The sequence below is a fragment of the Selaginella moellendorffii genome, unplaced genomic scaffold, assembly GCF_000143415.4.
Source record: "Selaginella moellendorffii unplaced genomic scaffold, v1.0 SELMOscaffold_113, whole genome shotgun sequence".
In the NCBI taxonomy this organism is placed as follows: domain Eukaryota; kingdom Viridiplantae; phylum Streptophyta; class Lycopodiopsida; order Selaginellales; family Selaginellaceae; genus Selaginella; species Selaginella moellendorffii.
The window spans coordinates 225,648-250,896 of NW_003314374.1; the positions used below are offsets into that span (position 1 = coordinate 225,648).

Here is a 25,249-nt window from a genome sequence, read left to right on the forward strand (position 1 = left end):
TAAGCCCCCCAATTCACTTCTAGCTTCAGTAAGAAGTTGGATGATGCCTTGAGTGAGAGAAGAAATAAAGTACTCCGGTTTTGCTGCCTGTGCAAGAGAGAAATAGTCTATGGCAGAGATATCTACATGTACAGGTAAATCTCCCATAGCTCAAACCTTGGAAAAAAAGACCATGAACACTCAAAGTTTTCCAAATTTTCAGGGGGATTCAAGCGTTTTGCAGCTTGGATTGCCGGGACCAGCAGATCACGAATGACGAGAAGCAAGAGCGCAAGAACAGCAAGCCCAAGTATTCTTCGTCGGGAGTTTACAATTACTATAAGAGACAAAATTTGAGAACCAAAGTGACAATGGCTGCGGCTGCTTGATCATCCAAAATCTTTTGGAAGAGAAATATACACGCATATATACAATAGAAGAATCAGAAGCAAAAACGCGGGTTTTTCATATGCAGCTTCCACAAGTTTACGCTGGCGGAGCACCCGCTCGATCCAGGCCAAAGCTCTAGAAGACTTTTTTCGAAATGGATAAATTCGTAAAGCTTATTAATTTAAGTTGCACAATTATACTGCAAACAATCAGTGATTACTTTCGTATTCTTGTACACCAGCTTTGCAAGTGCATAGCTTGAGCGTGACAGTTTGGAAGTCGCGCACTGCAAAAGCCTTTCAAGTTTAGTTTGGTGGTTTTCCAGTGAGATCACAAACTTACCTCGGCCCTCGCGTCCATGTACCTTCTTCCCTGTTATCCCAAATTCTCCAGATATGCAAACAGTGAAGAAGGAAAAGATTTGGGCAGCCAGTAAACAAAAGGTTGCTTTTGCCATCTGCCTTTGATCAAATCCAAGACCACAATTATATAAATACTCACCTTTCGCAAGACCGTCTTGCCATCCTCTATGGCTCGATGATGAAGCTGGGAATGAATGCGCAACTGGCTTCAATGTCCACAGTTGTCAAGGACGTGTGATCGTAGTGAGCCGACGAGTGCCATGTTGAATCCTCGAGGTTGTATGCAACCGGAGCATAACCGTACGAGGACTCACACAACTCTGTGAAAACCATGATTGTGCTCCCAACAAGCAGCGTCGAGGGGTATAGCAACGTCTTTCTCGGCTTCCAATTCTTGCCATACAGGTCCTCATACCGCTTGCTTGACAAAAGCTTCGCTTTTCCTTCTCGACAGTCCAGCTCCCAGATAACCACACACCCACAAGAATGCGTGACGAAGAAAATCCTGTCTTTCCACCTCCAAACTCCACAATGGGCAGTGTCGTCGGCATACTCCTTGTAGATGTAACCATTGTTGAGAGTTGGCTCACCAACGAAGTGCTTGTGACAAGACCAGGCCATGGAATCGGGATTGTAGGCCATGAGAAAGTATGGCGGGTAATGGAGTCCGGCGCGTCCAAGCACGGAGCCATCGATCTTGGTATTTGCGCCGTCGAGCTCGCCAATAAAGGGCACTGCCGACTTCCAAACCCGCGACTCTGAATCATACTGGCGCGCCTGGTAGATCACTTCGTAGTCACTGCCAACTTCACTGTAGGTGATCGCCAGCTTGTAGGAACCTTTGGACGGATCAACCTCGAGATCTATCCTTTCGATGGGGTCGAGCGGACGAGAAGGGATATCGATTGGAGGCAGCCTCGTCCATTTGTTTGTCAATGGATTCCCCACCACAAAGTTCCATGCTGTGTCAGGCGCACGCGCCTCTTCTGCTAGCAATCCACAAACCAGGCCGTGTGAAGAAGAAACTCCCATCGAGAGACACCCACGAGGCCCTAGATTCAATCCGGTAGATCTTCTCGCGCCACTGCCCGGGTACCACACTTCTGTGTGGAAGCCGTCCTTTTGGCTGGTGCGCAAGACACAACAGACCTGGTCTCTTCCCTTCCATTGCTGGGCAAATTCCTGTGAAGCAATGGCGCTATGGCAGGATCTACAAACGCATCGGAGCCTCCCCAGATCGTCAAGATCCGGAGCAAGAGATCTCGCGGTAGCCGCTCCATTCTGCCCTGATCCAGAGAGAAAATCCCAATTTTTATGCTTCTTCTCCTTCCCTTTCAGTTGCCCTAAACGGAATGGCGAGCTTTATAAAAATCACACTTTTGTGTTCTTGACGATGTGCTGACAATGTCGTAGCAGGCAATCGCGCGCTTGTGAATTGCCATATCCAACCTCTGCTAGACAGAGGCCATGGGCAGGCGCTGGAGGAGCCGACGCTCGCCTGTCCGTTTCTTCCATGAGAGCTACCAAGGCGTCGTCGTTTGCCCCGGCAAAGGCTTCCTTGATCGCCGTGGACACTAAAACTCGCACCATCTATCAAACAAGCTACGTTAGAATGGAAGCGATGGAAAAAAAAATTCCTCGAGACAAACCTTTCTTAGAAACCTGTCCGCGACGAGCTCCACAACCATGACATTTTCCTGGAGAAAGCATCATCAAAACCAGTTTTTTCGAGCAAAACACGAGCAAACCTCGTTGGGAAATGGCAGCTTGGCGAGAGCAGCTCGAGCGTGGTAGAGTGTGCACACCGTAGCAGGCCCGCTGTTAGACAAAACAATAATTTCCTTTCTTAGCAGAGCTCTCGAAGCTTTTGTTTCCAAGGTTACCTGCTTCTGGCGATCTTTGTGTCGCGAGCGAAGATTGCGTATGACAAGCTGTGGCCTTCGAGAGCTCGCAACAGCGTTGCCACTTTAGAAACATCAATCTCGTCCCTGCTGCGAAGCGGAAAAATGTAAATGTAGCGTCTCCACTTTGCAGAAAAAATGGGATGGAAGTCGCGGTCTACCTGCATAACATTTCTCATTTAGCAAACACAGCTCTTCAAGATAGAACTCACCTCGGACGCTGACACTGCTCGCAGGATTGTTGGCATGGCGGAGTTGACAGCAGATTTCACGTCTTCCTCTTTGCATTCTCTCATCCATGTATCTACAAACAGGATTTGGGAGAGAACAACTTAGAAAACTCTGGCGGACTGGAGTGAATTACCTTACAGAAGGAGCAAACTTGTCCACAAGCGTGAACACCTTTGTCAGTCCTCCCCGCGACTGAAACTAGAGCTTCTTTGATCTTTCCCTGTTTCTCCAGATTACTTGCTCTCTTTCCATCGACAAACCTCCCAAGTTGCTTCTCAAGAACACTGGAAATCTCTCCTTAAGCAAGCAAGCAGTGGGAAAACGAAAAATTCCACCTTTGGACAGTCAGGAAACCCGGTTGCTTTTGCCATCCTGCGAAAGCTGTGCCGCTGTAAGAAAGAACAATCTTAAATGTCCTCCTTTCCCACCTTCCTCCTCTCTCTTTGGAACGATCGACTATGGGAAGCGACTTATCCTCTTCTTGCTGCTTGGTTTCCAAGCAGCGATCTTCAAATTTCTCCTGGAAATCCCTCTTAAATCTATCAAGATCCAGAAAAAAATGCTCACATTGTGCTCGATCCTCAGATCGCGAAGCCCGATCTGGCCATTCACAACGAGCTGATAGAACTTGAGCACGGAATCCCACGGCCGCTGCTCAAAGAACTCGTGGCAATCCCTGGAGCGACAGAAATTCTCATTCCAGCCCGACGCAGATAGCGCGCTTACCTCGCAGACCATCGTCGCTCCGCCATAGCTCTAGGAATTAGGGTTCTTTAAAGAAAGATGCATGTGCAAAATATTCTATTTGTCACTCTCGTCAGAACGAGCATACGTGGCAGATGACAAGGCGATTACGTCAGCAAAAAGACCAGACGTGGCAGCTGACGAGGACTCTTTTGCTCTTGTATACAGGCAAATTACTTTTGGGCCAAGCGTTCTTCCCGGCGAGCGATTTTCCTCTCGCGGGTGGCCTTGTTCTTGGCGCGCCTGGCCTCGAATTGATCCGTCAGGGTCTTCTCACGGGCCTTCTCGGCCTTGAATTTGTGGATGTTCTCCATGAGCACGCGCTTGTTCTTGAAAACATTGCCCTTCACCTTCATGTACATGCTGTGGTACATATGCTTGTCGATCTTCTTCGCGTCGCGGTACTTGCGAAGGAGACGACGAAGAACTCGCATTCTTCGCAGCCAGACGATCTTGGATGGAAGCCGAGCTTCGCGAGTGCCGTGCCTCTTACCTGATCGGAGCAAAACCAGCAAAACCAGAGCGATCAATCGAGGGAAATCGAGCAAAAACGAGGAAGAACTTAGCATACCTTTGCCCGAGTGGCGACCCTTCCTCTTGGCCTCGAGCTCGCGGCGGGCGCGCGCGCGAGAGTGGATTTTCTGGGGCTTTTTTATCACCAAGCCATCCTTGACGAGCTTCCGGATGTTCTGCCCTGATTGAGCGTAACGATCAAACACGAGAGAACACCCATCTTTCACTTGTTCTTACTGGAATTCGCCATGGAGATCTCGTTCACTTCATTGGGATCGAGCCACACCTTGTTCTTGCCGCACTTGAGGACCGCAGCCGCCAGGCGCTTCTGGAGAGTGAGCGCCACCATCGCTGCGGAGAACCCTACTCGGCCCTAAACTACGCAAACCCTAAACCATACATTCTTTATGCGCTAGATTCCCCCCTTGTACGACGGTTGTCAATTTATGACCACGTGACCCAAAAGCTAATGTATGGAGCAAACCTGACCGACGACGAGCATTCCCCTGTTCAAAATCGCAGCGCATTTGGAGAGAGCTAGTTAGGGTTTAGGGTAAGGCGCAAGGGATGGAAGCTGCCGCCGCGGGGTGAATCGCGAGGAAATCTCCAGCAGCTTTGCTGCTGCTGCCCTGCTGCTATTGCTGGTGCTGCTCTTGGTGTTGGATCTGTCATTGCGGCAGCGAGAAATGGATGAGAATCAGCGCTGGAATGGCACACAGCTTAATGCGTACAACACTGTGGTAGCAGCGAGTGGAATTAGGGCAGCCGGATCTGTGCCACTGGGGGATTCCATGGCCGGGGACGACAATAATGCATCCAGCGTCACCAGGCAAAAGGTTGCTGCGGCCAAGCAGTACATTGAGAATCACTACAGGGCCAAGGCCAAGAGTTTGCAAGAACGAAGAGAAAGGTACCATCTCGCTGCTTTTTAATTTTTTAATCTAGTTCTCGTTTCAAAATCAAAGCTTTGCTTGCTGGGTCTGCGAGCTCAATCGCCGTGAATTGATTGTTTGATTGTTTGTTTTTTTTTTTTTTTTTCGTTAGGCGTTCGTTGCTCGAGAGAAACCTGGCAAATGCCGATGTTTCGGAAGAGGAACAGCATACACTTATCAAAGACCTTGAACGTAAGGAGACAGAGTACATGCGACGCCAGAGACATAAAATGGGCGTCGATGATTTTGAGTTGCTAACTATTATAGGGAGAGGAGCGTTTGGGGAGGTATGTTTTGGGCTTGGCTTCAGTTATATCCTCTGGCTGTTACTCACTGACTCAAGTCTTGTCTGTTCAGGTGAGACTGTGTCGACACAAAGAAAACGGCGAGATTTATGCCATGAAGAAGCTTAAGAAGTCCGAGATGCTTAGTAGAGGACAGGTAATTTGTTTTCCGTGTCCCTGCTCTACGTAACTCTAACGATCGTTTACAGGTGGAACATGTGAGAGCTGAAAGGAATTTGCTCGCGGAAGTTGATACTCACTGCATAGTGAAGCTGCACTACTCGTTTCAAGATGCCGAGTACCTTTACCTCATCATGGAGTATCTACCGGGTGGTGATATGATGACGCTTCTTATGCGCAAGGACACGCTAACGGAGGACGAAGCTCGCTTCTATGTTGCGCAGAGCGTTTTGGCAATCGAGTCCATTCACAAACATAATTACATTCACAGGTGTGTTTTTTATTCGCCAGCTCTTGAAGTTCGCTGATTTTGTTGTCTGCAGGGACATTAAGCCCGACAATCTACTACTTGATAAGAACGGGCACATGAAGCTTTCAGATTTTGGTCTTTGCAAGCCTCTCGATTGTAACACGCTCTCAACTTTGCACGAAAATGAGGAGGATGAGCCACGAGAACCGATGGACATAGATGAGCGCCTTGTAAGCCCATCAACCGGTAGTTCTTGGCGGAGTCAGCAAGAACAACTGTTACACTGGCAGAAGAACAGACGTATGCTGGTAATTTACAATCTATTTTTCTTCCGTAAGAACAATACAGAGCTCAGTCACGTTGTAGGCCTTTTCAACGGTTGGTACACCCGATTACATTGCTCCGGAAGTGTTGCTTAAGAAGGGATACGGCATGGATTGCGACTGGTAAGAACAACTTCGTTCATTTAGTTGCTATCAAGTTTCCTTCAGGTGGTCATTAGGAGCAATCATGTTTGAGATGCTAGTTGGTTACCCTCCATTTTATTCAGATGAGCCCATGAATACCTGTCGTAAGGTAATATTTGCTTTACTCGTTTCGGTAACGTTGTATCCTTTCCTTTTCCGCAGATAGTGAACTGGAGAACACACCTGAAGTTTCCTCAAGAAGCGAGATTATCTCCAGAAGCCAAGGATCTTATTTGTAGGTTGCTGTGTGACGTTGAGCATAGGCTGGGGTCAAGAGACACAAACGAAATCAAGGCAATTACTTACCTCTACTTTTTCCAAAACCTTGTGAATGTTTTTAAACATGTCAATTTCAATCCAGGCACACCCGTTCTTTAGAGGAATCGACTGGGATCATCTTTATGAGGTCGAAGCAGCTTTTAAGCCAGAAGTAAATGGGGAACTTGACACGCAAAACTTTCAGAAGTTCGAAGAGGTTAAGTAATTGAAAGCATTTATTATCTCAAGGCTGACTTGGCAAACATTATGTACTTCTAGGCTGGAACTCAAGGTGATCTTCCCTCGAAGTCAGGACAGTGGCGCAAGGTTTGTCTGCTTGATTTCCGTGTATGGCTTTCTAGCTGACGCTCTATACTGCAGGATGTCAATTTTGTCGGGTATACATACAAGAACATTGATCTTTTCAAAGCTAAGAACTCTCCTGTTGGTAAGTTTTCTAGACACCCTACGTCCTTGCTCTAGCGATGTAGCTCATTCTTGTTTTTCTTTTCTTTCTTTTTTCCTGCAGAGCTAAGGAAGAGAAGCCAAAGTCCTTCGAGGCCGTCCATTGTCTCAATATTTGGTAACGTGACGGTTTCTATATAAACATGTCTTCTTCAACGCTTTTGTTACAGAGAAAAACAACTCGTCAGACGAGATTAGCGACAGTGCTCCAACTGAAATGGAGGTGTCAACCATGGAAACCAGCGTTGTTCCGTCAAATCCTCCCTTACCCTGTCAACAGGCCCCGACGTTTTCATTTAGTAACGACACAAGATAGCTGTATAAAGCCCTTTCGTTTACTGGGATCCATAGGTACGGTAGTCAGGTGAGGATCTATAGGAAGAAGGTAAAAAACAGGGACAAGAGAGAAAGAGAACAGGAAGGGGGGATCTTTTCCTCTCAAGTTATAGCTCGCCAGGCAGCAAAGGGAAAGGGAAGAAGTGACATAAAAAGTAGTAGCTAGCTATAGCTAGAATGGCAGTTCGGGCCTTGGGCTATGCAGTGCGCGGTACCGTCTTCGTCTTCCACCACTCAATCCGTCAGCGGCACCAATAAAGCCTTTGGTTGGCACAATTACCGCAGCGATCCACAAGAAGAAGGAAAAGACTTCCAGCTTTGTATAAACTGTGGAAGCTCACAGAGACGTCAGTGGCGGAGCACTGGATCTGGAGCACTGGACAGGGAAGCGTAAAGTTTTGTGTAGCAGCGGCAACAACGAGATCCATCATCGATCAATCAATCAAGAACTAGAAGATCAAAGAGGACAGTGGGGTCAATTTGGACAGCTGCTGCTACTGCTGCGTGCTGCCGCGATGATCCTACTTTTTTTGGCTGCTACCACTTTTCTTTCGCGACCAACAAGCACGGCTTTTCGGACAGACTCTGTGGAGAAGAGCTGGCGTCATGGTGTGACGAGATTCATTGTAGTATGATATTTTTTTCTCTCTTATCTTCCTCTTGGGATTTCTAAAACTGTCAAGCCAAAGACGGTGTGGATGGCGCGAAGATTCAAATTCAAATTCAAAACGATGCCGAATATGCCGTTCACACGTGGCGGGCATCGGGCGGTGTTGCCCTCGCATTCAGCGCCAAAACACTCTTCATTAAAAAAGAGCGTTGTCAAGAACCCTAGCGAGCGAGCGATCGGTGATGGCGCGATGGAGCGAATCAGGGGCGGGCGAGGCGCTGGTGCAGCAGCTGCCGCGATGTCGCCATCGATTCTTTGTCGGCGCCATGTGGTAAATAGCTCTTTTGGCCGATTTTTCAAGCTGCCGCGCTGCCGCGCTGCTGCAAGCCTGATTTCCTGCCCTTGTCGTCTCTGATCGCCTCTGATCGCCTCTCCATCGCGTCTGATCGCATCGCATTTAAGAGATTTCTTTGTTTGCACGCCCCTGGAAGCCTTAAGCCTTAACCTCTCTCTCCTCCCTTTTACATCACAGGTCGCGCATGCAGTACGACGATAATTTGGCATCTTTCTTGTAAAAAGCCATAGCTTCGATCGGTCTGTTCCTGTTTGTCTGATGGATCTGGTGCGCTCTGGCATAGCCCTCTCTCTGTGCTGCCAGTTTTCACATAGCTATGTGACTTATGCTGCCTGCAAGGAAATATTCTAACTTCTAAGCTGATGATCCTGATCACCTCTTTGCGGTACACTAGCGCCCCCAGTAGTCCAATCATCCTTGCTAGCGATTCGCACGGATCATAATTCTCGCCTTGCACTTCTCTCTTTATTGCTGCCTGAGTGAGAGCCAACTTGGTTGCTCTCTCTAACCATACCTTTTCCAGAGCCAAGGAAAAGTAGTTTGTTCTAGTTGGACTGGGCTTCTGTCTGGCCGGCTGGCTGGAACTGGTTCCTTTCTTCTATCCTTTAAGCTCTCGCTTCGCACCGTTTGGTTCTTTTGTCTAGCTCCTCATTTCTGAAAAAAAGATGGTATATTTCCTCCCCTCCCATCGTGTCTGAATGGGACGTGAAACAGTGTAGTCGATAGAAGGAGAGATGGAAAAAAGGACATCTTGGTTTCATGGTCCCCGCACTCGCCATTAGTGGCGATGGCTTGCTGTTGAAACTACAGAAGGACTGACTTGATTCGAAGCTTGTGTATGTTTTAAATTCCTCTGGTGCCAGGACGTTTCTTTTCTCTAAATGTGATAGGCAGATCAAGACGTTCTTCTCGACTCCAATTTAGCCGATCCAGTTCCTTGCAAGTTGCAAGCATATATGATGCTTTCTCGCTATAGAGTTTTCTCTTACGGGACGGCCCAACCTGCAAGACTGCTCCAGTTGTGAGTTTATATAGGTGTATCTTTTTCTGCGAGAACGATTTTTAATCCCTTTACAATTGTGCAGCGGAAAATTCCGAAAGACGAGAGGAATGTGTCAACTATATTCCCAGAAAACCAGATGTCAAGCGTGCTGCCGCGGCTCAGCTGGTGAGGGAGGGGATCGCCATGTCTAGACATGAGTGATGAACGGAGACAACTGGAACGTACAGTTGAATCTTCATCAAAGGCACACGAATCTGAGAGCAGCAAGACGAGGAAACCCCAAGGAGGAGGACAGGGAGGAGGAGAAGAAGAAGCCGAGAAATTGAAAACAGCCAACACATCGTCACTGCGAATCCGATCGACAAGAACATCGCCAAGTCAAACGACGAAAGCACGGACAACCAAGTCTGGTGGAAAGGATCGGCACAGTAAAGTCAATACAGCTAGAGGCCCGAGGGACAGGCGAGTGAGGCTGTCCGTCTCTACGGCAATCCAGTTCTACGACATCCAGGATAGGCTCGGCTATGATCAGCCCAGCAAGGCTATAGAGTGGCTCCTCAAGAAAGCAAAGCCGGCTATCGACGAGCTCAACCAGCTCCCGCCGGCTCCGCTCTCAATTGGATGTGCAAGCTCGATAACCCCATCCAAAGACGAGAATTCTCAATCCACAAGTCAAGCGCAAGCTGGTTTCACTTCCACTACCGCTGCCGCCGCTGGAGAAACTTTCAATCCGTATCACTTCCAGCCAGAGCAATCGTCTTCCGCTTTAGCAGCACGGCAGGACAGTCATGCGTGGAAGCTCGAACAATTTCGCCATGCTCACGACTCGAGAGAAGATTCCAGGTTGAAGGCACGGGAACGAAAGCCGAGCTCGAGTAGCGCGCACGCAACGGAAGAATCACATCACCAACATCAGCACCACGAACAACTTACTTCTTTCCTTCATCAAAGCACCGTGTTTGACACGACGCCATCGTACACCTACAACAACAGCACTAGCAGCAGCAGCAGCAACATCATCAACACTCCAATGCGCTCGTCCTTCACGCAGCTTCTCCAGTCGCCACTCCCCAACCCGCTGCAAAGCTTCATCCAGAGCTCGTCGCATCATCAGCTCCTTCAGAACCAGTTCCTCAACACGCTGCAGGGGCTCTATCTCCCGGCTCCATCTCTAGGCCCGCTTCATCACTCGTTCCAGCAAGAGATCGCCGAGGCTGCCGCAACATCACAGCTGGGAGGAGGAACAGGTTCACTCCATTCTTTTCACCATCATAACTCTCCTCTTGTCCAGGTTCCAAGCGGCAGTCACGCCTCTCTCGTAAACCAGCAGTGGCCATCGCCGGGAGTGATGAATCCACTCCAAGTTCCATATGGTCGGGGCAGCTTGCTCTCCAGTCTCACTACTTCGGCAGCTTTCACCTCCGACATCGTCTCCTCCCGGCAACGCAAACAAGTCGACATGGACTATAGCCTCTCCTCGAGGCCGGCCATGGCTTCGTCTCCTCGAGTTTATAGTTTGGTACCAGCGCGGATTCAAGGCCTGGACGATGACGACGACATGGATCAACAACAACGACGGCAGTCACAAACCGAGAACTGAATCAAGAAAAATGGGGGAAAACGAGAGATAAGTGATTCCTTTTTTTTTCGATTCGCTTGGTTCTGTTTTTTCTGGGGAAATGTGCTTCCCCTGTTTACAGGAAGATTATAAAAACTCGAGAAAATAGAACGAAAAAAAGAATAGAGAAAGAGTTCCACTAGTTTGTCCTTCCAGGACAAAAGCGAAGAGAAAAAAAAAGGCTCACCGTGTCATTGATTGGGGGAGAGAGACAAAGATGTACAAAGTGAGACAAGGTGTACGGAGGCAATAAAAAAGAAAGAAAGAGGGGTTCTATGTACGGCCTTCCCTTCGAAGAGATCTCTAAGAGAAAGGAGGAAACGAGGAAACCAGGGAGAGACAAGGAAAAGAAAAATGGAGAACGAACAACAAAACTGGCGCAACCGTTGCGTTCTCTAGGTTCTTTCTTCTTCGCTTCAGTCTCTTTTTTTTTTCTTTTTTCTTTCGGTGAAGGAGGTGAAATTTATTTACCTGGCATTACGTCCATAGGCAAGAGCGTGGTGATTCGCAGTAACTCCTCCTCCTGGTTGCTGGTGATACATTCGTAGCCTCGAGGGTGATGAGACATTCTTGTTGCCTGTTACTAGCAATGTGGCTTTGTCCGGCGGCGATGATGGAGGTTGTGTGGAGGCAAAGGACATGAAGCTTCCACCGCCGCTACTGTTGGTGGCGGTGGCGCTGGTGTTGCTATCCTCGGCATACACTCCAGGGCTCTCCTCTGGCAACACAAACAGAGGCCTCGTCAGCTTTGTACGTTTGTTGTTGCCGCTTTGTCTCTATGTACTTCAAACGGGCTTACCAAAAAGCGTCTTGATTGATGGCCTTTTGGACTTTCCTTTCTTCCGCAGCTCCGCTGTGTCGAGCAAATGCGAGGGAGTAAGAAACTGGAAGAGATAAGAGGTGACATCGACGTACCAACACCGGGCAATTGCGAGTCTTGGATGATCTCGAAGTTCTTGTACGTGTAGCCAACAAAGTTGACGTCCTTGGAAGGAAGCATCTAAAGAATCGAGGAAGTAAATAACACTTTGTAGCTTTGCCGAATGATTCAACGCGAAGTACTTACCTTTCTCCATGGGCCAGCCTTGGAAGACGACTGTGTTTGGCCGATGGCCTACAATAAAAAAACTTAGGTGAGACGTTTTAACTCTAGCTTCGAGATGCTCACCTCTTCAAACTTTTCGAAGTTTTGTGTGTCCAGCTCATTGTTAACCTCGGGCTTGAACGCGGCCTCCATTTCGTAAAGCTTATCCCACTCAACGCCTTTGAACCAGGAATGCGACTGCAATTTACCACCGACAGCTATAAGGAACCTACGCGCCTATGAAACAGAAAAAGAAGACGCACCTTAATCTCGTGTGTTCCTTTTGTTCCAAGTCGTTGGTCGACACCGCAAAGCAAACGACTCATCAAATCCCGTGCCTCGACAGACAACTTAGCCTCGTCGGGAAATTTCAGGTGCGTTCTCCAGTTTACAATCTATGACAACAAGACCATTAGAAATCCTTCCATACTCTACAAAATCATCTACCTTTCTGCAGGTGAACATGGGCTCGTCCGAATAGAATGGCGGGAATCCCACTAGCATTTCATACAAAATGGCTCCCAGCGACCACCTGAACAAACCAGAAACAAGTATTATAAGAATTTTAAAATGCGCACGAACTTAGTACCAATCACACTCCATGCCATATCCTTTTTTTAATAAAACTTCAGGTGCAATATAGTCTGGAGTTCCCACAGTTGAGTATGCCTGGAATCCAGGCACACGACAAGTCAGAACTTTCACCATATGGACAAGAGTATTAGGATTTCCTTACCAGCATGCGTCTGTTTCTTTGCCAGTGTTGAAGTTGCTCCTGCTGAGTACGTCTCGGTGCGGGACTAGAGGTGCGCCTATTAACGTCCAAACCATCTCTTTGATTCTTGTCTGTGGAAAGGTCGTTTTCCCGTAGCATGGGAAAGTTGCTGCAATCCAGCGGCTTGCAGAGACCAAAGTCAGAAAGCTTGAGATGGCCATTCTTATCGAGGAGTAGATTGTCAGGCTTGATATCCCTGCCGACGGAATCGTGTCAGTAAAAGCACAATCAAAAGACAATAGAAGTTGAAGTAACACCTGTGAATGTATTTGTGCTTGTGAATGGATTCAATAGCTAGAACCGCTTCCGCAATGTAAAACTTCGCTTCGTTCTCTGTCAGCGTATCCTTCCGCATCAAGAGTGTCATCATATCACCGCCAGGAAGATACTCCATGATCAGATAAAGGTATTCGTCGTCTTGGAAAGAACAGTACAGCTTAACTATGTAGTTACTGTCGACTTCAGCGAGGAGATTTCTCTCTGCCTTCACATGCTCGACCTGGAATATTAAAATCGTAAGCACTTGAATATGTTGGTAAAAAGCAAAGATCATACCTGGCCCCTTCGCAGCATCTCCGATTTCTTGAGTTTTTTCATGGCATAGACATATCCTGTTGATTTTTCTCTGCAGAGCCGGACCTGCATTCACAGATTTGTACACTAACTTACAAACCAATCCATGCGAAAAAGCCAATGCACTTACTTCTCCAAAAGCTCCTCTGCCAATTATCGTCAAAAGCTCAAAGTCGTCCACTCCCATCTTACGTCTCTGCAGCCTCATATACTCCGTCTCCTTCTTCTCCCAGTCTTTGATTAGGTGGTTCTGCTCCTCGGGAGAAACATTTGCATCCTGGAGCTTTCTTTCGAGCACCCATCGCCTAACCAATCAGAAGGAAAGGAAAAAGGTATAGAAAAACCCAGAAGAAAGTACACAGGAAATTTTTTTCAAGCACACGAACACCACCATACCTCTCCTTACGTTCCTCGAGATTCTTCAATTGCGATTTGTAGTGGTTCTCGATGTATTGCTTGGCAGCCGCGACCTTTTGCTTGGTAACATTCGATGGGGCCTCTTCCATCACTGCCGGCTTTGGAATGCTCTCGGCGGCACCATTTTTACCATACTTGCCCAAAACTAAAGGCTTGGATTTCTCTACCTTGGGCTGAGCATGGAAGCGGCTAAACCATCCCTTACCCCCTTCCATTCTTTCCCGATCGACACCTGGGCTAGCTGAAGACCTGTTCTTCCCAATCCCTGATATTTAGCCTTACTTTGACTAGATCGATCGCTCCCAAGAACGCCAGAGCAATGGGGATCGTTCCCCGGCAGCTACGCCGATACATTTGCAATCCCCTACTGGATCGCCACAGTATCGGCAATCCGACAATTCGTTGCCGCCATAGCCTGCCTCCCGCACAACGAAATTTCCCACAGATCGGGCGGCGCCAAGACGAGACCGACACGCTAGAATGCCGGCACGATCGCCCTCAGCTCCACCGCGCACAGCGCTCCAAAACGCGTTCCCCCGTACACATCACTGCCCGGAATGCGTGCCACTGGAATCCGCGAGCGCAATCCAATGCTACAGTGCCGATCGAGCGACCGCCGGCGAAGGGGAAGGAAAGAATCGAGAAACCCTAGCTCTAGGACGCCGCGCCAGGGGAGGCCTTGACGCTCCAACAAAAGAGAAGCAACGAAGAATACGTGGTGTTTTACCGGGTTTGCGATCGTACGGACGAGCCTACCAGCGTGGCAGCATCGCGGCCGTCGGTGCTGCCACCCACGTACCGCGTGACGCCGGCAATGAAGGAGCATTTACGTGGTAGAGCTGCCGTCGATCAGCGCGATCCAGCGGCGGCAATCGGTCCAAGTGTTAGGAATTTTCTTGGTGTTAAGAAATCGCTTTGGATTATATTTCTCGATATTTACACTTAGGTGTTCTCAATCCCATGGAGAAATCTTTACGGCGCAAGTTCTTGTGGATTGTCTCATTGTTTCTACTGATTTTACTTTGGATCGGCTACCCAAGTGATAGATGCGTGCTCAATTTCTCCACTGGGGCGGTCAACTTTAGCAAAACGCATCAAGAAAGAGTGAGATTTCAGGTGGATCTTTGGAGCGAGACCTTGCATGGAGTGATGAACAAGAGCACCAATCTAGATCTCGATTCACTCTCTTATGCTCCTCACATCCAAGATTGCAAAAGGTCTGGGCAATTGCATGCTAAGTTGGATGGTCGTGGAGAGAATGGGAAATGGCCCCCTTGGAGCCTGTCCCAGGGATCAAACCTTGATAGCGGCGAGGTGGAGATTATAATGGATCAAATGTTCTACATCAACAAAACAGTTCCCAGTCTCAATATTCCTTGGGTATATAAATCTATTGATTTGTTCTTAAATGATATAACTTTGGAACTTTCTTTTTCCTAGATTCTTGGTGGTGATGAGGAAAATCTCCCATTGACAAGGCTTGTCCAGCATGATTTGTGGCTGAATCAACACCCCAAAGATTGCAGCAATGCAAGGTTTCTCATGGCAGACTGGTTTAGCGAGAAAGCACCCAACTCCATCGGCGTTGGCTCGGAGCTTGTGTACCTCTCGGCTATGTTCTCGATGGCTGTCATGCAAAAGAGGGTCTTGGTGACCAAGGCGTATCACGGTGCAAATCACTCGGGATGTTTGGGTATAATATCATTTCATCTTGAGGTTGAGAATTTTGTTTGTGATCTTATAGGATTCGATCATACAAGATTGTCTTGTTATTTCGTTCCTGAGGCTTCGAGTGAATGCATTGCCCGGGCTTTGGAGCTTTCTTCGCGAAAGGAATCTTGGGATCAAGGCCTTCTTATAGATTTTGATTATAATCATGGATGGTTTGTTCCAAGGTTCGTAGTATTTTAAAGTTGCTACTTCAATGTTTTCCTCTTTCCTGCTGTGAAGGTTGTGGGGCGAGCCTTGGAAAAGAATCCAACCATCTGTGGAACTCAATGGGATTTTCATGCAAGATGTTAATGGTAACAACGAAAGAAGGTGGTGGAGGGCTCAGGTTTATTAACAACTTAAAATTTCATTAATTTATACTAAAAGTATGTTTCAGGTGTTTCGATATCTCATGCGTTTCCCGAGCGAGTATCTTTGCAATCTACTAAACGTAGCCCGGAATGAGGCATTTGGAGAGGCAGCAGCAAGATTGATACTAAAGAATTATCCCCAAGGCAATTGGAACTCTAACAATCATAGCTCTCATAGTGAGAGTCCCATGGAAGCAAATGTTTGGAGCAGCTATGGACCATGGATTCCACGGCCTTTAGTGAGCATTCACGTGAGGCAAGGAGATAAAAACATCGATATGAAAGTCCACCCCTTTAAAGACTACATGAAACTCGCCACCAGGCTGCGCAAGAAATTCCCACATATAACTGGTGTGTGGCTTTCAACAGAAATGCAGGTAAAAAGTATCTGTTTCCTTATTGCATTTTTTTTTTTCATTTTGTTTTTCTAGAGTGTAATTGACGAAAGCAAGGAGTATGAAGGATGGAACTTTTTCTTCACAGATATAAAGAGACAAGTTGGAGCAACACGCATGGCCGAGTACATGGCTTCACTGGGAAAGAGGAAAAATTTTGAGAATAGTTATGTCAATCTCTTGATGGCTGCTGACTGTGATTTCTTTGTTGGGGTTTTGGGGTCAACTTGGAGCTATGCCATTGATTGCTTGAGGATGACCAGTGGAAAAGTCAAGGCTGGCTTCCTCACGGTCAACCCCGTAAATATGTTTCTGCGCTAATTCAAAGAAGAAAACCAAGAGAAAAAACAATCCCACTCACAAGAGCTTCTTCAATAGCACTAGCCCAGGGATGATTACTGGGAAAGTTGTTCGCTTCCAATCTTGTGTGAGAGAGCTTGTCAGGAGAAAAGTTCGCCAGCTATGATCATGCTACAGCAGCTATGATAGTACGCCAGTTCTCAAGTGCTATAGCCGCACAATAGCAAGATCAATAACCAAAGCTCAAAAATATAAAGCATAAACTTAGTTATGGAATTTTAACACTAGGAAAGCCATCCTGTTCCTAGATAGCTCCCATCCTGTGAACAATCTCCACTGTCAACATTCTTATTGATTTGTGATTGTTAGTGACTATACTGGCCCTGGTGTGTGGAGCAAAAGAAGACGTCTGGGTGCGTCTTGCGTGCCATTTCCATGGTGGACATCAAAGTCGATGATTAAAACTCGCTTGAGGCCGCTAGTGCACTGTGCATGTCTAGCTGTGATGACCGCATTGCCAAAAACGCAGAATCCCATGGGGCCTGCCGGGACTGCGTGGTGGCCTGAAGGTCGGATCAAAGCAAATCCAATTGGGGGCCTTGGACCAGACACACTCATCTGGAAAAAAACGAAGAAAAAACATTCTCAGGTAGGAGTTACGCAAAAGAGCCTATGGATTAGTAGAGAAGTCGACCACCACTGCAAGCATGGATTCTTCGTATGTCTTTCAAGCATTGTTAAAAGCTTGTAGCAAGTATAAAGGAACTTGAAACTGTTTGCAAATACCGTGGATCTATAATAATAAGGAGTTGCTAAACTTTCTGGGCTGCTAAATTGACAAAATGTGGAGTAACTTGGTCAATATCAGTTTTTTATTGCAGTGGGTGTGCAATACGTGGGGGAGGAGGTGGTTTATTTGTGCAGCCCAAGAGGGAAAAACTCTCCTTTTACCACAGCTCCTCTTGCAGCTAGGGAAATTTTCTTTGCTAGAGATGGAGGCCCAAGAGTTTGTGCTGCTGCTCACATTGAAAGCTAGTTGGGAAGCTTGAGTGTTAGTGTGATACTCATGGTGAAACCAGCCCCCCCCTCGCCCCCCTCTCCCCCGCCCACCCTATCATTTTGGGCTTTTACCCTTTGACCTGTATTAATATTTGGAGTCATACTCAGTCTTAGTCTTCGGTTTTCAGTCTTGGACTTAGTTTCAATCTTTATTTCAGACTCCATCTCATACTCTATTTCGGATTTCATCTTAGACTCTATTTCAAACTCAATGTTGTGTGTATGCTGTGTCTAGGGTTTTATCCATCCCATTTTTCACAAAAGTTCTTGCTTCTGTATTTAGGGCTAGATTAGCAATGGAGCACCATGGCTGGTGCTTATAGAACTAGAGAGCTTGCTTAGATCTCTCATATGCTGCACAAGAATTTTCTATTCATCTTTGTAGGATGCCTCAGTTAAGAATAGGTAAGATCTTTCCGTTCTTGCAAAGGAAATTCAATTTTCAAGTTCTACACTCGGTTTTAACATGTGAGAAGCTGGCTCTTGCAGTAATACATATTGCCATGGTAGAGTAATTGCAATTGAAGGCATAGTGATGACTTTCAACTCTTGATTTTGTGCAAATGCCTCTTGGTTGGCTGTGAGACTGATAGTCGAGCCATAGTCACTAGAGTAGTTCCTAGTGAGAAATTCTTTGTCTCTTTCTATGATTACAATTTTCTTATATAAAACACTAACCATATAGCAATAACCAAGGTTAAAATAGAGACATTGAGGATTACAATTATATGCCTTTGCTAGTAACTAAATTTGGGTGTTTTACATGTTTCTTCAAGTATATGTCCTTTATATGATGCCAATAGCAACACATTTTAAGCATGGTGAGGTGCTAGAAATCTAGATGGCTTCTTTTGAAATTTTTTCCCCATAAAACTCTTAATGTATTTGTCTTTTGGCTCAAATTTGAAGTTTTTCAAAGACTTCACTTTGCCAACCCACCAACATTTTCTAATCTATAATAATGAGGAGTGTTAAAGAAATAACCTTTTGACAGTTACCCTTCCATTTGACAATTGGAAGGGTAACTGCCATTGATTGAATTCATGTCTTTGCTGAAATATTTTGATAAAGTTTTGTTTAGGCAATTAGCTATCTGACACAACTTGCATGCCCTTTGGCTATTGTGAGAAAAAAAGTAAAATTGATTGTGTATGCATATCAAATTGGGAAATTGGTGCTTCCTCCCTCAATTTCAATTGTATAAGGCTCTAGATTTTTTAATGAATTCATTTGAATTCAGCTATATAGACATGTTGGCTTTGTGAAGAGAGTGGTTAACAAAGCTGGTGATCACATGCATATGTTAATCTCTATATGAACTTAAAATCAATGTTAGAACTACTGGATATTGCTTGGTAGTGGGACAGTAAATAAGATTGCTAACTCCAGCCAAAATAATATCCAGTCTTAAGTGAGCTGGGGTGTGCTGCTATTGTACTTGCTTTTCCCAATTGCCTCATATTTAGCTAAATCCATGAATAACAACACCATATTTTCTCAAGAGGACCTGTTATGACACAATTTTGTATCAGCACTTCAAGGAGGGAGAAAGATATGTATATACTTCTTTTTTTCAACCTTTGGCTAAACTCTTTTACTTCTTCAACTTGAACTCAATGTTCAATTTGCAATTATGCAAGTATGCAATTTGCAAGTATGCCTTGGCTTTGCAAAGTATTGAGAGGCATATATCACCAGGTCACTAGTTGCTTCTAACTATTGACACTAGCATATGTATTTATACTCATAATAACCTTGAATGTGCTAATGAAAAAACTAATTTAGACCTTGAACATGCAAAAATTACTTCAGACCTTGAGGATACTAATATAAATATAGAATATGCTAATGAAGTGCATACAAATATAGACCTTGAAAATGCATAAAAGAAATACAATTGCATATATAATACATTTATTTAATATTGAAAATAATATTGGAAATATGGGTTTATTACATTTTGAAAATGAGTTAAACTCAATGTGAAAAAGGTTTGCCTTCCCTAACTTTCATCTTTACCTCATATGATTTTTAATGAAAATTATAGACTTGAACTTTAAAATTAACATAATAAATTTTAATAGTGCTTTATGTTGATAATTTAAATAGTAAAGGCTCATTACATAGTCAATAATTGTATGAAGAAGTAATGTTTTCATTTAAAACCATAAAAAAACACTATAAATACACTATTATGAGCACTATTATAAAAAACATTAGAAAACATTTTTAAACTTTATACAACAAAATAATATTCCAAACTAGTTTGTCATGTAGTTAAATTTTGAAAACCCTGCATCTGTATGAGCCTAAATCCCACTCACATAATTTGTGATGTGTGTGCCAACAATTGCTGCCTTGCTAAACCGTGGCTGTCATTGCCATGCTTGCTGTGGTTGCTACTCCTCACCCTCCTGTGCCTTGCTGTGGCAGCTGTGGCCTCTCCTGTGCCATGCAATTATGCCATGGCTCAAAACATGGCAAATTGCTTAGGTTCAACCAAAAGTGGTAAGTAGCTCTAAAAAAAAACTGGTAGAGCTTTTTTTATATCACCCAGGACCTAACAAAGAGATCATGCAGTTGACTAATGCGAAGATGATGATTTAGTAGATACCAAACATGTTCAGCATTAAATTTCTCACGTTCCATGAGCACATGGAACGTAATTAAAGTATTCTTTTTTACAGCCTGTAAAATACCAAAATCATTTGAGGCCGTCCGACATAGGTGAAGTTCATCCCATGGAGAAATCTTTGTGGTGCAAGTTCTTGTGGATTGTCGCAGTGTTTCTACTGATTTTTCTTTGGATCGTCTACCCAAGTGATAGATGCGTGCTCAATTTCTCCACTGGGGCGGTCAACTTTAGCAAAACGCATCAAGAAAGAGTGAGAGATCTGGTGAATATTTGGAGCGAGACCCTGTATGGAGTGATGAACAAGAGCGCCAATCTAGATCTCGATTCACTCTCTTATGCTCCTCACATCCAAGATTGCAAAAGGTCTGGTGAATTGCATGCTAAGTTGGATGGTCGTGGAGAGAATGGGAAATGGCCCCCTTGGAGCCTGTCCCAGGGATCAAACCTTGATAGCAGCGAGGTGGAGATTATAATGGATCAAATGTTCTACATCAACAATACAGTTCCCAGTCTCAACATTCCTTGGGTATATAAATCTATTGATGGTTCTAACTTTAAAACTTTCTTTTTCCTAGATTCTTGGTGGTGATGAGGAGAATCTCCCATTGACAAGGCTTGTCCAGCATGATTTGTGGCTGAATCAACACCCCAAAGATTGCAGCAATGCAAGGTTTCTCATGGCAGACTGGTTTAGCCAGCAAACACCCACCTCCATCGGTGTTGGCTCGGAGCTTGTATTTCTCTCGGCTATGTTCTCGATGGCTGTCATGCAAAAGAGGGTGTTGGTGACCAAGGCATATCACGGGGCAAATCATTCGGGATGTTTGGGTAATAATCTTGAGGTTTAGAATCTTTTACAATTCTTATCATATAGGATTGGATCATGCGAGATGGTCTTGCTATTTCGTTCCTGAGGCTTCGAGTGAATGTATTGCCCGGGCTTTGGAGCTTTCCTCGCAAAAGGAACCTTGGGATCAAGGCCTTCTTGTAAATTTTGATCATAATCACGGGTGGACTGTCCCAAGGTTTGTAGCAAAGTTGATATAATCGAAATCACAGTGTCTTCCTCTTTCCTGCTGTGAAGATTGTGGGGTGAGCCTTGGAAAAGAATCGAACCATCAGTGGAACTCGATGGGGTTCTTATGGCAGATGTCAATGGTAACAACGAAAGAAGGTGGTGGAGAGCTCAGGTTTATTAGATTTAATTAACTCAAAATTCTCATTAATTTATACTAATAAGTATGTTTCAGGTGTTCCGATATCTCATGCGTTTTCGGAGCGAGTATCTTTGCAATCTACTAAACGTAGCCCGGAATGAGGCATTTGGAGAGGCAGCAGCAAGATTGATACTAAAGAATTACCCACAAGGCAATTGGAACTCTAACAATCATAGCTCTCATAGTGAGAGTCCCATGGAAGCAAATCTTTGGAGCAGCTATGGACCATGGATTCCACGGCCTTTAGTGAGCATTCACGTGAGACAAGGAGATAAAAACATCGATATGGAAGTCCATCCCTTTAAAGACTACATGAAGCTCGCCATGAGGCTGCGCAAGAAATTCCCACACATAAACCGTGTGTGGCTTTCAACAGAAATGCAGGTAACAAATGCTTTATTTCTTTCTCAGATACTTATTTATATTATTTTTCTTTCTCATTTATATTTTGCTAGAATGTAATTGATGAAAGCAAGGAGTATGAAGGCTGGAATTTTTTCTTCACTGATATAAAGAGACAGGTTGGAGCAACACGCATGGCCGAGTACATGGCTTCACTGGGAAAGAGGAAAAATTTTGAGAATAGTTATGTCAATCTCTTGATGGCTGCTGACTGTGATTTCTTTGTGGGAGTTTTGGGGTCAACTTGGAGCTATGCCATTGACTGCTTGAGGATGACCAGCGGAAAAGTCAAGGCTGGCTTCCTCACAGTCAACCCCGTGAATTACTTGCTGCGATAACTTTATTTGTCACTTGAAAGAAGAAAAACCAGGAGAAAAATCAGCCCCGCTCACAAGAGCTTCTTCAATAGCGCTGGGAGCCAAGGTATGATCAGTGGAAAAGTTCTGGTCGATTTCTTCGCTTCCAATCCTGTGTGATGCACAGAGAGAGAGAGCTTCTCAGCATAAAAGTTCGAATTTTTTCTAAGTTTTTACCTCTGATCAGTGTACATTGATAGATTCACCATTGTTGAACTTGAGTCTCGAAGATCTGGAGGCTGCAGCGAGTCTCGCGTTTGTTGTGGGTGCAGAGGAGATGCAGCTATGCCCCTCTCATTCAGCAAGCTTCTGAAGAATTCAAGCCTGGGAGCAGCATTTTCAGGACCCAAACTTGTGACTTTGGATGGGCTCCAAAGCCTCTCTAAACCAAAAAAACAAAAAAACAAAAAGCATAATAATCAGACAAGAACAAGATAGAAAACATGTAGAGAAAGCTTGCCTGCAGCTGCTGCTGCTCTTGGCCATATTTTTTGCTGGATATTGCTTGCATCAACTTGTTCACCCCACATACAAACTTCGCCTCCAATAATAAGCTCCTGTTCAATTTCGCTGGTGATGTTATCGAATGGCTCCTTGGAGTAAAACTTCTCCCATGGTATCTCAATGTGATCCAAATACCACGAAGATTGCTCGCTGACTATGCACTTGAGGCCCGACTCGACAACATCGGGAGCGATTTGAGGCCCCCACCTGATTATAGGATGTCCTTCAAAGGTGAGAGGAAATGTGTCAAAGAAGTATTTACCAGTTGTGGACAATTGTCTTCCTTGACAAACTTTGTCCAAATTTTTCAAATGGTTCTTGCCTGTAAAAGGAGCACGAGATAATGCGATCGAAGATCAAAAGCATGTTACCAGTTGACGGGAACATAACCATGTTTCATGGCCAGCTTTTGGACTTGGAGTACAAAAAACTCGTACGCTTCTGCTGCTGTAAAATTATGCTCTACAAGCCTGATTTTCAAAGAGTTGATAAACTATAAACTTCAAGTAGGATACCAGTTATTTGTGGGCCTCGCAATTTGCCAGCAGCCTGTTTAACACCATATAAGAAAAAAAACTAAAAACTTGAGGATGGTTTTTGCTTACTTGTGTCGACTTCGTCTCCGCCGATATGCAAAAGCTCGAATGGAAAAACCTTTGAAAGATCTATATAACATCGAGTTTACAAGGATTGCAACCCATAATCAAAGAAGATCATACCAGAAAATATGCCATCTATCACCTCAAAGGTGAACTCTTGGCTGATATCCAATGGTGTTGTGCAGCTTTCAGAAGGCCATAGCTCAGGATATCCAACTCCCCTACGCTTGAAAAATCATAAAAACGCATGATAACTTTAATCTGGAGAGAGAACAAGCTTACCATGAGCGAGCGTGTCCAGGAACATCAATCTCTGGCATGACATGCACACCTCTCAATCGAGCGTACCTGTAAGAGCAATCAAATGCACAGGTTGATCGTTTTCTTTTTGAAAGTATGGCTTACTCGACTATTGCTTTTGCATCATCGAGGTTGTAGCGCTGAGTGATTGAGAAGGAGCCTTTCCAAAGCTCTGGAAAAGATGGAATCTCCAAAGGGAAGGATTCCTCGTCGACAACATGCCAGTGCAAAACATTCTGGAAAGGAAGAAAAGAAGAGCTCAGATTTGATCGATAGAGATCAAACTCACGAGCTTCGCATAGGCCATGGAGTCGATCACATTCTCGATCGTCTTTAGTGGTAAGTAGTGTCGAGCAGTATCTGGTAAGAGAAAAAGAATGAATTTACGTCAAGAACAACAAGACAACCACAGAAAAACTGAAACTTTACCAATCAGAAGCCCTCTATAAGAAAATCTGGGCTCATCGAGAATGTCCCACGGACAGTCCTGTACAAGAATCTCTCTCGCGAGAACATCGTAGCTGCAAATCTGGCTAAAGGTCTAGAAAAAAAAGGAGACAAATGAATAGAGCCATCCCACACACATTTTTTTTGGTCTTACCTCGAGTCCTCGTAGAGCTCCATAAACAGTTCTTGCCTGGAATGAATGGAACGCAAGAAAATCAGGCGATAAGCCTCACGATCTTTCCTTACCTGGAGCAATGCGGCCTTGGAATTCAGAGGATCAGGGATTTGGAGGCGGTAGGATTCATCCACGCCAAGATGGAGCTGCCGAAAAACTCATCACAAACACCCTAGACAAATAGTAAAGTCACTCACGCTTTGGTTGAACGACTTAAGATCGATGCAAAGTTCGTCAAGAACAAACTTCGCTGGATCAATCTTTGCTGGAGTTTTCAGCTTCCGCTGCCTGAGAATCAGTGAGGTATAGCGATCAATTCCTGCTTGCAAGACTTCCAGATTTTCCCGAGCCGCTGATGAAAAACTTATAGAAAATTGCCTGGACAGTGTCATCAGAATGGAGCCTTGGGAGAGATTTCTTGGAGCTGGCCAGATGAGAACGCTAGTGTTGCTGCTGTGATCATCCCAATTTGTCAAAGTGATTGAAGAGGCAACATGCCAGAAAGAAGACTTGCTACTTTTGCTCCAGTAAGTGTTGGTAACAATTGATGAGAGTATGACAGCTATAATTCCTATCACAAAAATCTTCCTCAATCTTTTGCTGCTCCACAACATTGTCGCGTTTTTGTGGTACTTGTGTTCCTGCCAAACTTAAAGGTTGAGTGCTCGTTTTGGAAAAGTCCATCAAGAAGATTCCTTTTTAGTGATATGGTTCGTTGACAATGTTTCATTGGGATTATTAAATTGAAAGCTGGCTATTGCTGACACTTTGGCAAACATCTAACATGAAAAGAATATACATAATAATCAGTTTATTAAAAAACTTGTGTTTGTAATTACAGTTTAGTCTTAATCCTATCTCAAGCAACAGCACTCTTCCTTTGATCAAAATCGCTGTTGAAGAATCGATCTTTCTTGAGAACGCAGTGCCTGGGCTCATAGATCTCTCCGAGAGCTCTTCGCTGATGCCACGCATTCTGCAAAAGGCTGCCAAATTGGCAACATGCAAACGTGAATCAATTCTTTCGTCACCAAGTGGTAGAAATAAACCTC

At 45.1% G+C, this 25,249-nt stretch overlaps 7 protein-coding genes across 8 annotated transcripts; 3 read left to right on the forward strand and 4 right to left on the reverse strand.

Moving 5' to 3' along the window:
- Positions 1–524: 524 nt before the first annotated feature.
- Positions 525–3,632, reverse strand: LOC9659978 (tRNA pseudouridine synthase A). The gene is made up of 10 exons (XM_024664735.1): positions 3,590–3,632; positions 3,431–3,539; positions 3,199–3,383; positions 3,002–3,147; positions 2,845–2,936; positions 2,615–2,793; positions 2,480–2,549; positions 2,381–2,428; positions 712–2,321; positions 525–655 (listed from the first exon to the last, which is right to left on the reverse strand). Exons 1-9 carry the CDS (start codon positions 3,613–3,615, stop codon positions 2,103–2,105), a joined length of 1,074 nt encoding a protein of 357 aa, XP_024520503.1. The 5' UTR covers positions 3,616–3,632; the 3' UTR covers positions 525–655; positions 712–2,102.
- Positions 3,633–3,647: 15 nt separating this feature from the next.
- Positions 3,648–4,514, reverse strand: LOC9660540 (60S ribosomal protein L19-2). The gene is made up of 3 exons (XM_002990918.2): positions 4,358–4,514; positions 4,179–4,301; positions 3,648–4,100 (listed from the first exon to the last, which is right to left on the reverse strand). Exons 1-3 carry the CDS (start codon positions 4,467–4,469, stop codon positions 3,781–3,783), a joined length of 555 nt encoding a protein of 184 aa, XP_002990964.1. The 5' UTR covers positions 4,470–4,514; the 3' UTR covers positions 3,648–3,780.
- A 69-nt stretch (positions 4,515–4,583) lies between these two features.
- LOC9660541 (serine/threonine-protein kinase tricorner) lies at positions 4,584–7,942 on the forward strand. Its single transcript, XM_024664732.1, has 13 exons — positions 4,584–5,030; positions 5,165–5,339; positions 5,410–5,493; positions 5,546–5,787; positions 5,840–6,074; positions 6,133–6,212; positions 6,258–6,342; positions 6,396–6,527; positions 6,595–6,708; positions 6,771–6,818; positions 6,873–6,939; positions 7,021–7,074; positions 7,127–7,942. Exons 1-13 carry the CDS (start codon positions 4,807–4,809, stop codon positions 7,270–7,272), a joined length of 1,686 nt encoding a protein of 561 aa, XP_024520500.1. The 5' UTR covers positions 4,584–4,806; the 3' UTR covers positions 7,273–7,942.
- A 1,223-nt stretch (positions 7,943–9,165) lies between these two features.
- On the forward strand, positions 9,166–11,156 carry LOC112342636 (transcription factor TCP2-like). 2 transcript variants are annotated; one of them, XM_024664734.1, is made up of 3 exons: positions 9,166–9,278; positions 9,343–10,507; positions 10,552–10,845. In XM_024664734.1, the coding sequence occupies exons 2-3, from the start codon at positions 9,454–9,456 to the stop codon at positions 10,728–10,730; spliced, it is 1,233 nt and encodes a 410-aa protein (XP_024520502.1). In that variant the 5' UTR covers positions 9,166–9,278; positions 9,343–9,453; the 3' UTR covers positions 10,731–10,845. The 2 variants fall into 2 exon arrangements, with proteins under 2 accessions (XP_024520502.1, XP_024520501.1); XM_024664733.1 differs by having other exon boundaries at positions 9,343–11,156.
- Positions 10,966–13,973, reverse strand: LOC9659980 (serine/threonine-protein kinase tricorner). The gene is made up of 13 exons (XM_002990919.2): positions 13,707–13,973; positions 13,441–13,615; positions 13,293–13,376; positions 12,995–13,236; positions 12,699–12,933; positions 12,552–12,631; positions 12,410–12,494; positions 12,226–12,357; positions 12,047–12,160; positions 11,945–11,992; positions 11,794–11,878; positions 11,678–11,731; positions 10,966–11,596 (listed from the first exon to the last, which is right to left on the reverse strand). Exons 1-13 carry the CDS (start codon positions 13,940–13,942, stop codon positions 11,346–11,348), a joined length of 1,821 nt encoding a protein of 606 aa, XP_002990965.2. The 5' UTR covers positions 13,943–13,973; the 3' UTR covers positions 10,966–11,345.
- Positions 13,974–20,275: 6,302 nt separating this feature from the next.
- On the forward strand, positions 20,276–22,178 carry LOC9659981. The gene is made up of 6 exons (XM_002990859.2): positions 20,276–20,723; positions 20,773–21,025; positions 21,072–21,222; positions 21,282–21,387; positions 21,448–21,798; positions 21,870–22,178. The coding sequence occupies exons 1-6, from the start codon at positions 20,304–20,306 to the stop codon at positions 22,152–22,154; spliced, it is 1,566 nt and encodes a 521-aa protein (XP_002990905.2). The 5' UTR covers positions 20,276–20,303; the 3' UTR covers positions 22,155–22,178.
- Positions 22,139–24,828, reverse strand: LOC9660582 (beta-hexosaminidase 3). The gene is made up of 15 exons (XM_024664686.1): positions 24,395–24,828; positions 24,269–24,343; positions 24,177–24,212; positions 24,005–24,116; positions 23,865–23,935; positions 23,681–23,811; positions 23,558–23,623; positions 23,396–23,496; positions 23,282–23,341; positions 23,192–23,225; positions 23,048–23,146; positions 22,939–22,998; positions 22,633–22,883; positions 22,350–22,554; positions 22,139–22,284 (listed from the first exon to the last, which is right to left on the reverse strand). The coding sequence occupies exons 1-15, from the start codon at positions 24,809–24,811 to the stop codon at positions 22,164–22,166; spliced, it is 1,839 nt and encodes a 612-aa protein (XP_024520454.1). The 5' UTR covers positions 24,812–24,828; the 3' UTR covers positions 22,139–22,163.
- Positions 24,829–25,249: the final 421 nt, after the last annotated feature.

What these genes read in the sequence shown, in the direction of transcription:
- LOC9659978 (XM_024664735.1), bottom strand. Translation starts at nt 3,615, where the DNA reads ATGGCGGAGCGACGATGGTCTGCGAG. An exon ending in ACAAAGATCGCCAGAAGCAG is followed by an intron (nt 2,550 to 2,614) that starts GTAACCTTGGAA and finishes TTTGTCTAACAG; the next exon opens with CGGGCCTGCTACGGTGTGCA. An exon ending in AGCTGCCATTTCCCAACGAG is followed by an intron (nt 2,429 to 2,479) that starts GTTTGCTCGTGT and finishes TGCTTTCTCCAG; the next exon opens with GAAAATGTCATGGTTGTGGA.
- LOC9660540 (XM_002990918.2), bottom strand. Translation starts at nt 4,469, where the DNA reads ATGGTGGCGCTCACTCTCCAGAAGCGCCTGGCGGCTGCGGTCCTCAAG. An exon ending in GATCTCCATGGCGAATTCCA is followed by an intron (nt 4,302 to 4,357) that starts GTAAGAACAAGT and finishes ACGCTCAATCAG; the next exon opens with GGCAGAACATCCGGAAGCTC. An exon ending in GGGTCGCCACTCGGGCAAAG is followed by an intron (nt 4,101 to 4,178) that starts GTATGCTAAGTT and finishes TGCTCCGATCAG; the next exon opens with GTAAGAGGCACGGCACTCGC.
- LOC9660541 (XM_024664732.1), top strand. Translation starts at nt 4,807, where the DNA reads ATGGATGAGAATCAGCGCTGGAATGGCACACAGCTTAATGCGTACAAC. An exon ending in AGAAGAACAGACGTATGCTG is followed by an intron (nt 6,075 to 6,132) that starts GTAATTTACAAT and finishes GTCACGTTGTAG; the next exon opens with GCCTTTTCAACGGTTGGTAC. An exon ending in CCATGAATACCTGTCGTAAG is followed by an intron (nt 6,343 to 6,395) that starts GTAATATTTGCT and finishes CCTTTTCCGCAG; the next exon opens with ATAGTGAACTGGAGAACACA.
- LOC112342636 (XM_024664733.1), top strand. Translation starts at nt 9,454, where the DNA reads ATGAGTGATGAACGGAGACAACTGGAACGTACAGTTGAATCTTCATCA.
- LOC9659980 (XM_002990919.2), bottom strand. Translation starts at nt 13,942, where the DNA reads ATGGAAGGGGGTAAGGGATGGTTTAGCCGCTTCCATGCTCAGCCCAAG. An exon ending in CTCGAGGAACGTAAGGAGAG is followed by an intron (nt 13,616 to 13,706) that starts GTATGGTGGTGT and finishes CTGATTGGTTAG; the next exon opens with GCGATGGGTGCTCGAAAGAA. An exon ending in GCAGAGGAGCTTTTGGAGAA is followed by an intron (nt 13,377 to 13,440) that starts GTAAGTGCATTG and finishes CTGTGAATGCAG; the next exon opens with GTCCGGCTCTGCAGAGAAAA.
- LOC9659981 (XM_002990859.2), top strand. Translation starts at nt 20,304, where the DNA reads ATGGAGAAATCTTTGTGGTGCAAGTTCTTGTGGATTGTCGCAGTGTTT. An exon ending in CCAGTCTCAACATTCCTTGG is followed by an intron (nt 20,724 to 20,772) that starts GTATATAAATCT and finishes TCTTTTTCCTAG; the next exon opens with ATTCTTGGTGGTGATGAGGA. An exon ending in GAAGGTGGTGGAGAGCTCAG is followed by an intron (nt 21,388 to 21,447) that starts GTTTATTAGATT and finishes AGTATGTTTCAG; the next exon opens with GTGTTCCGATATCTCATGCG.
- LOC9660582 (XM_024664686.1), bottom strand. Translation starts at nt 24,811, where the DNA reads ATGTTGTGGAGCAGCAAAAGATTGAGGAAGATTTTTGTGATAGGAATT. An exon ending in GATGCAAAAGCAATAGTCGA is followed by an intron (nt 23,624 to 23,680) that starts GTAAGCCATACT and finishes TTGCTCTTACAG; the next exon opens with GTACGCTCGATTGAGAGGTG. An exon ending in AAGAGCAGCAGCAGCTGCAG is followed by an intron (nt 22,555 to 22,632) that starts GCAAGCTTTCTC and finishes TTTTTGGTTTAG; the next exon opens with AGAGGCTTTGGAGCCCATCC.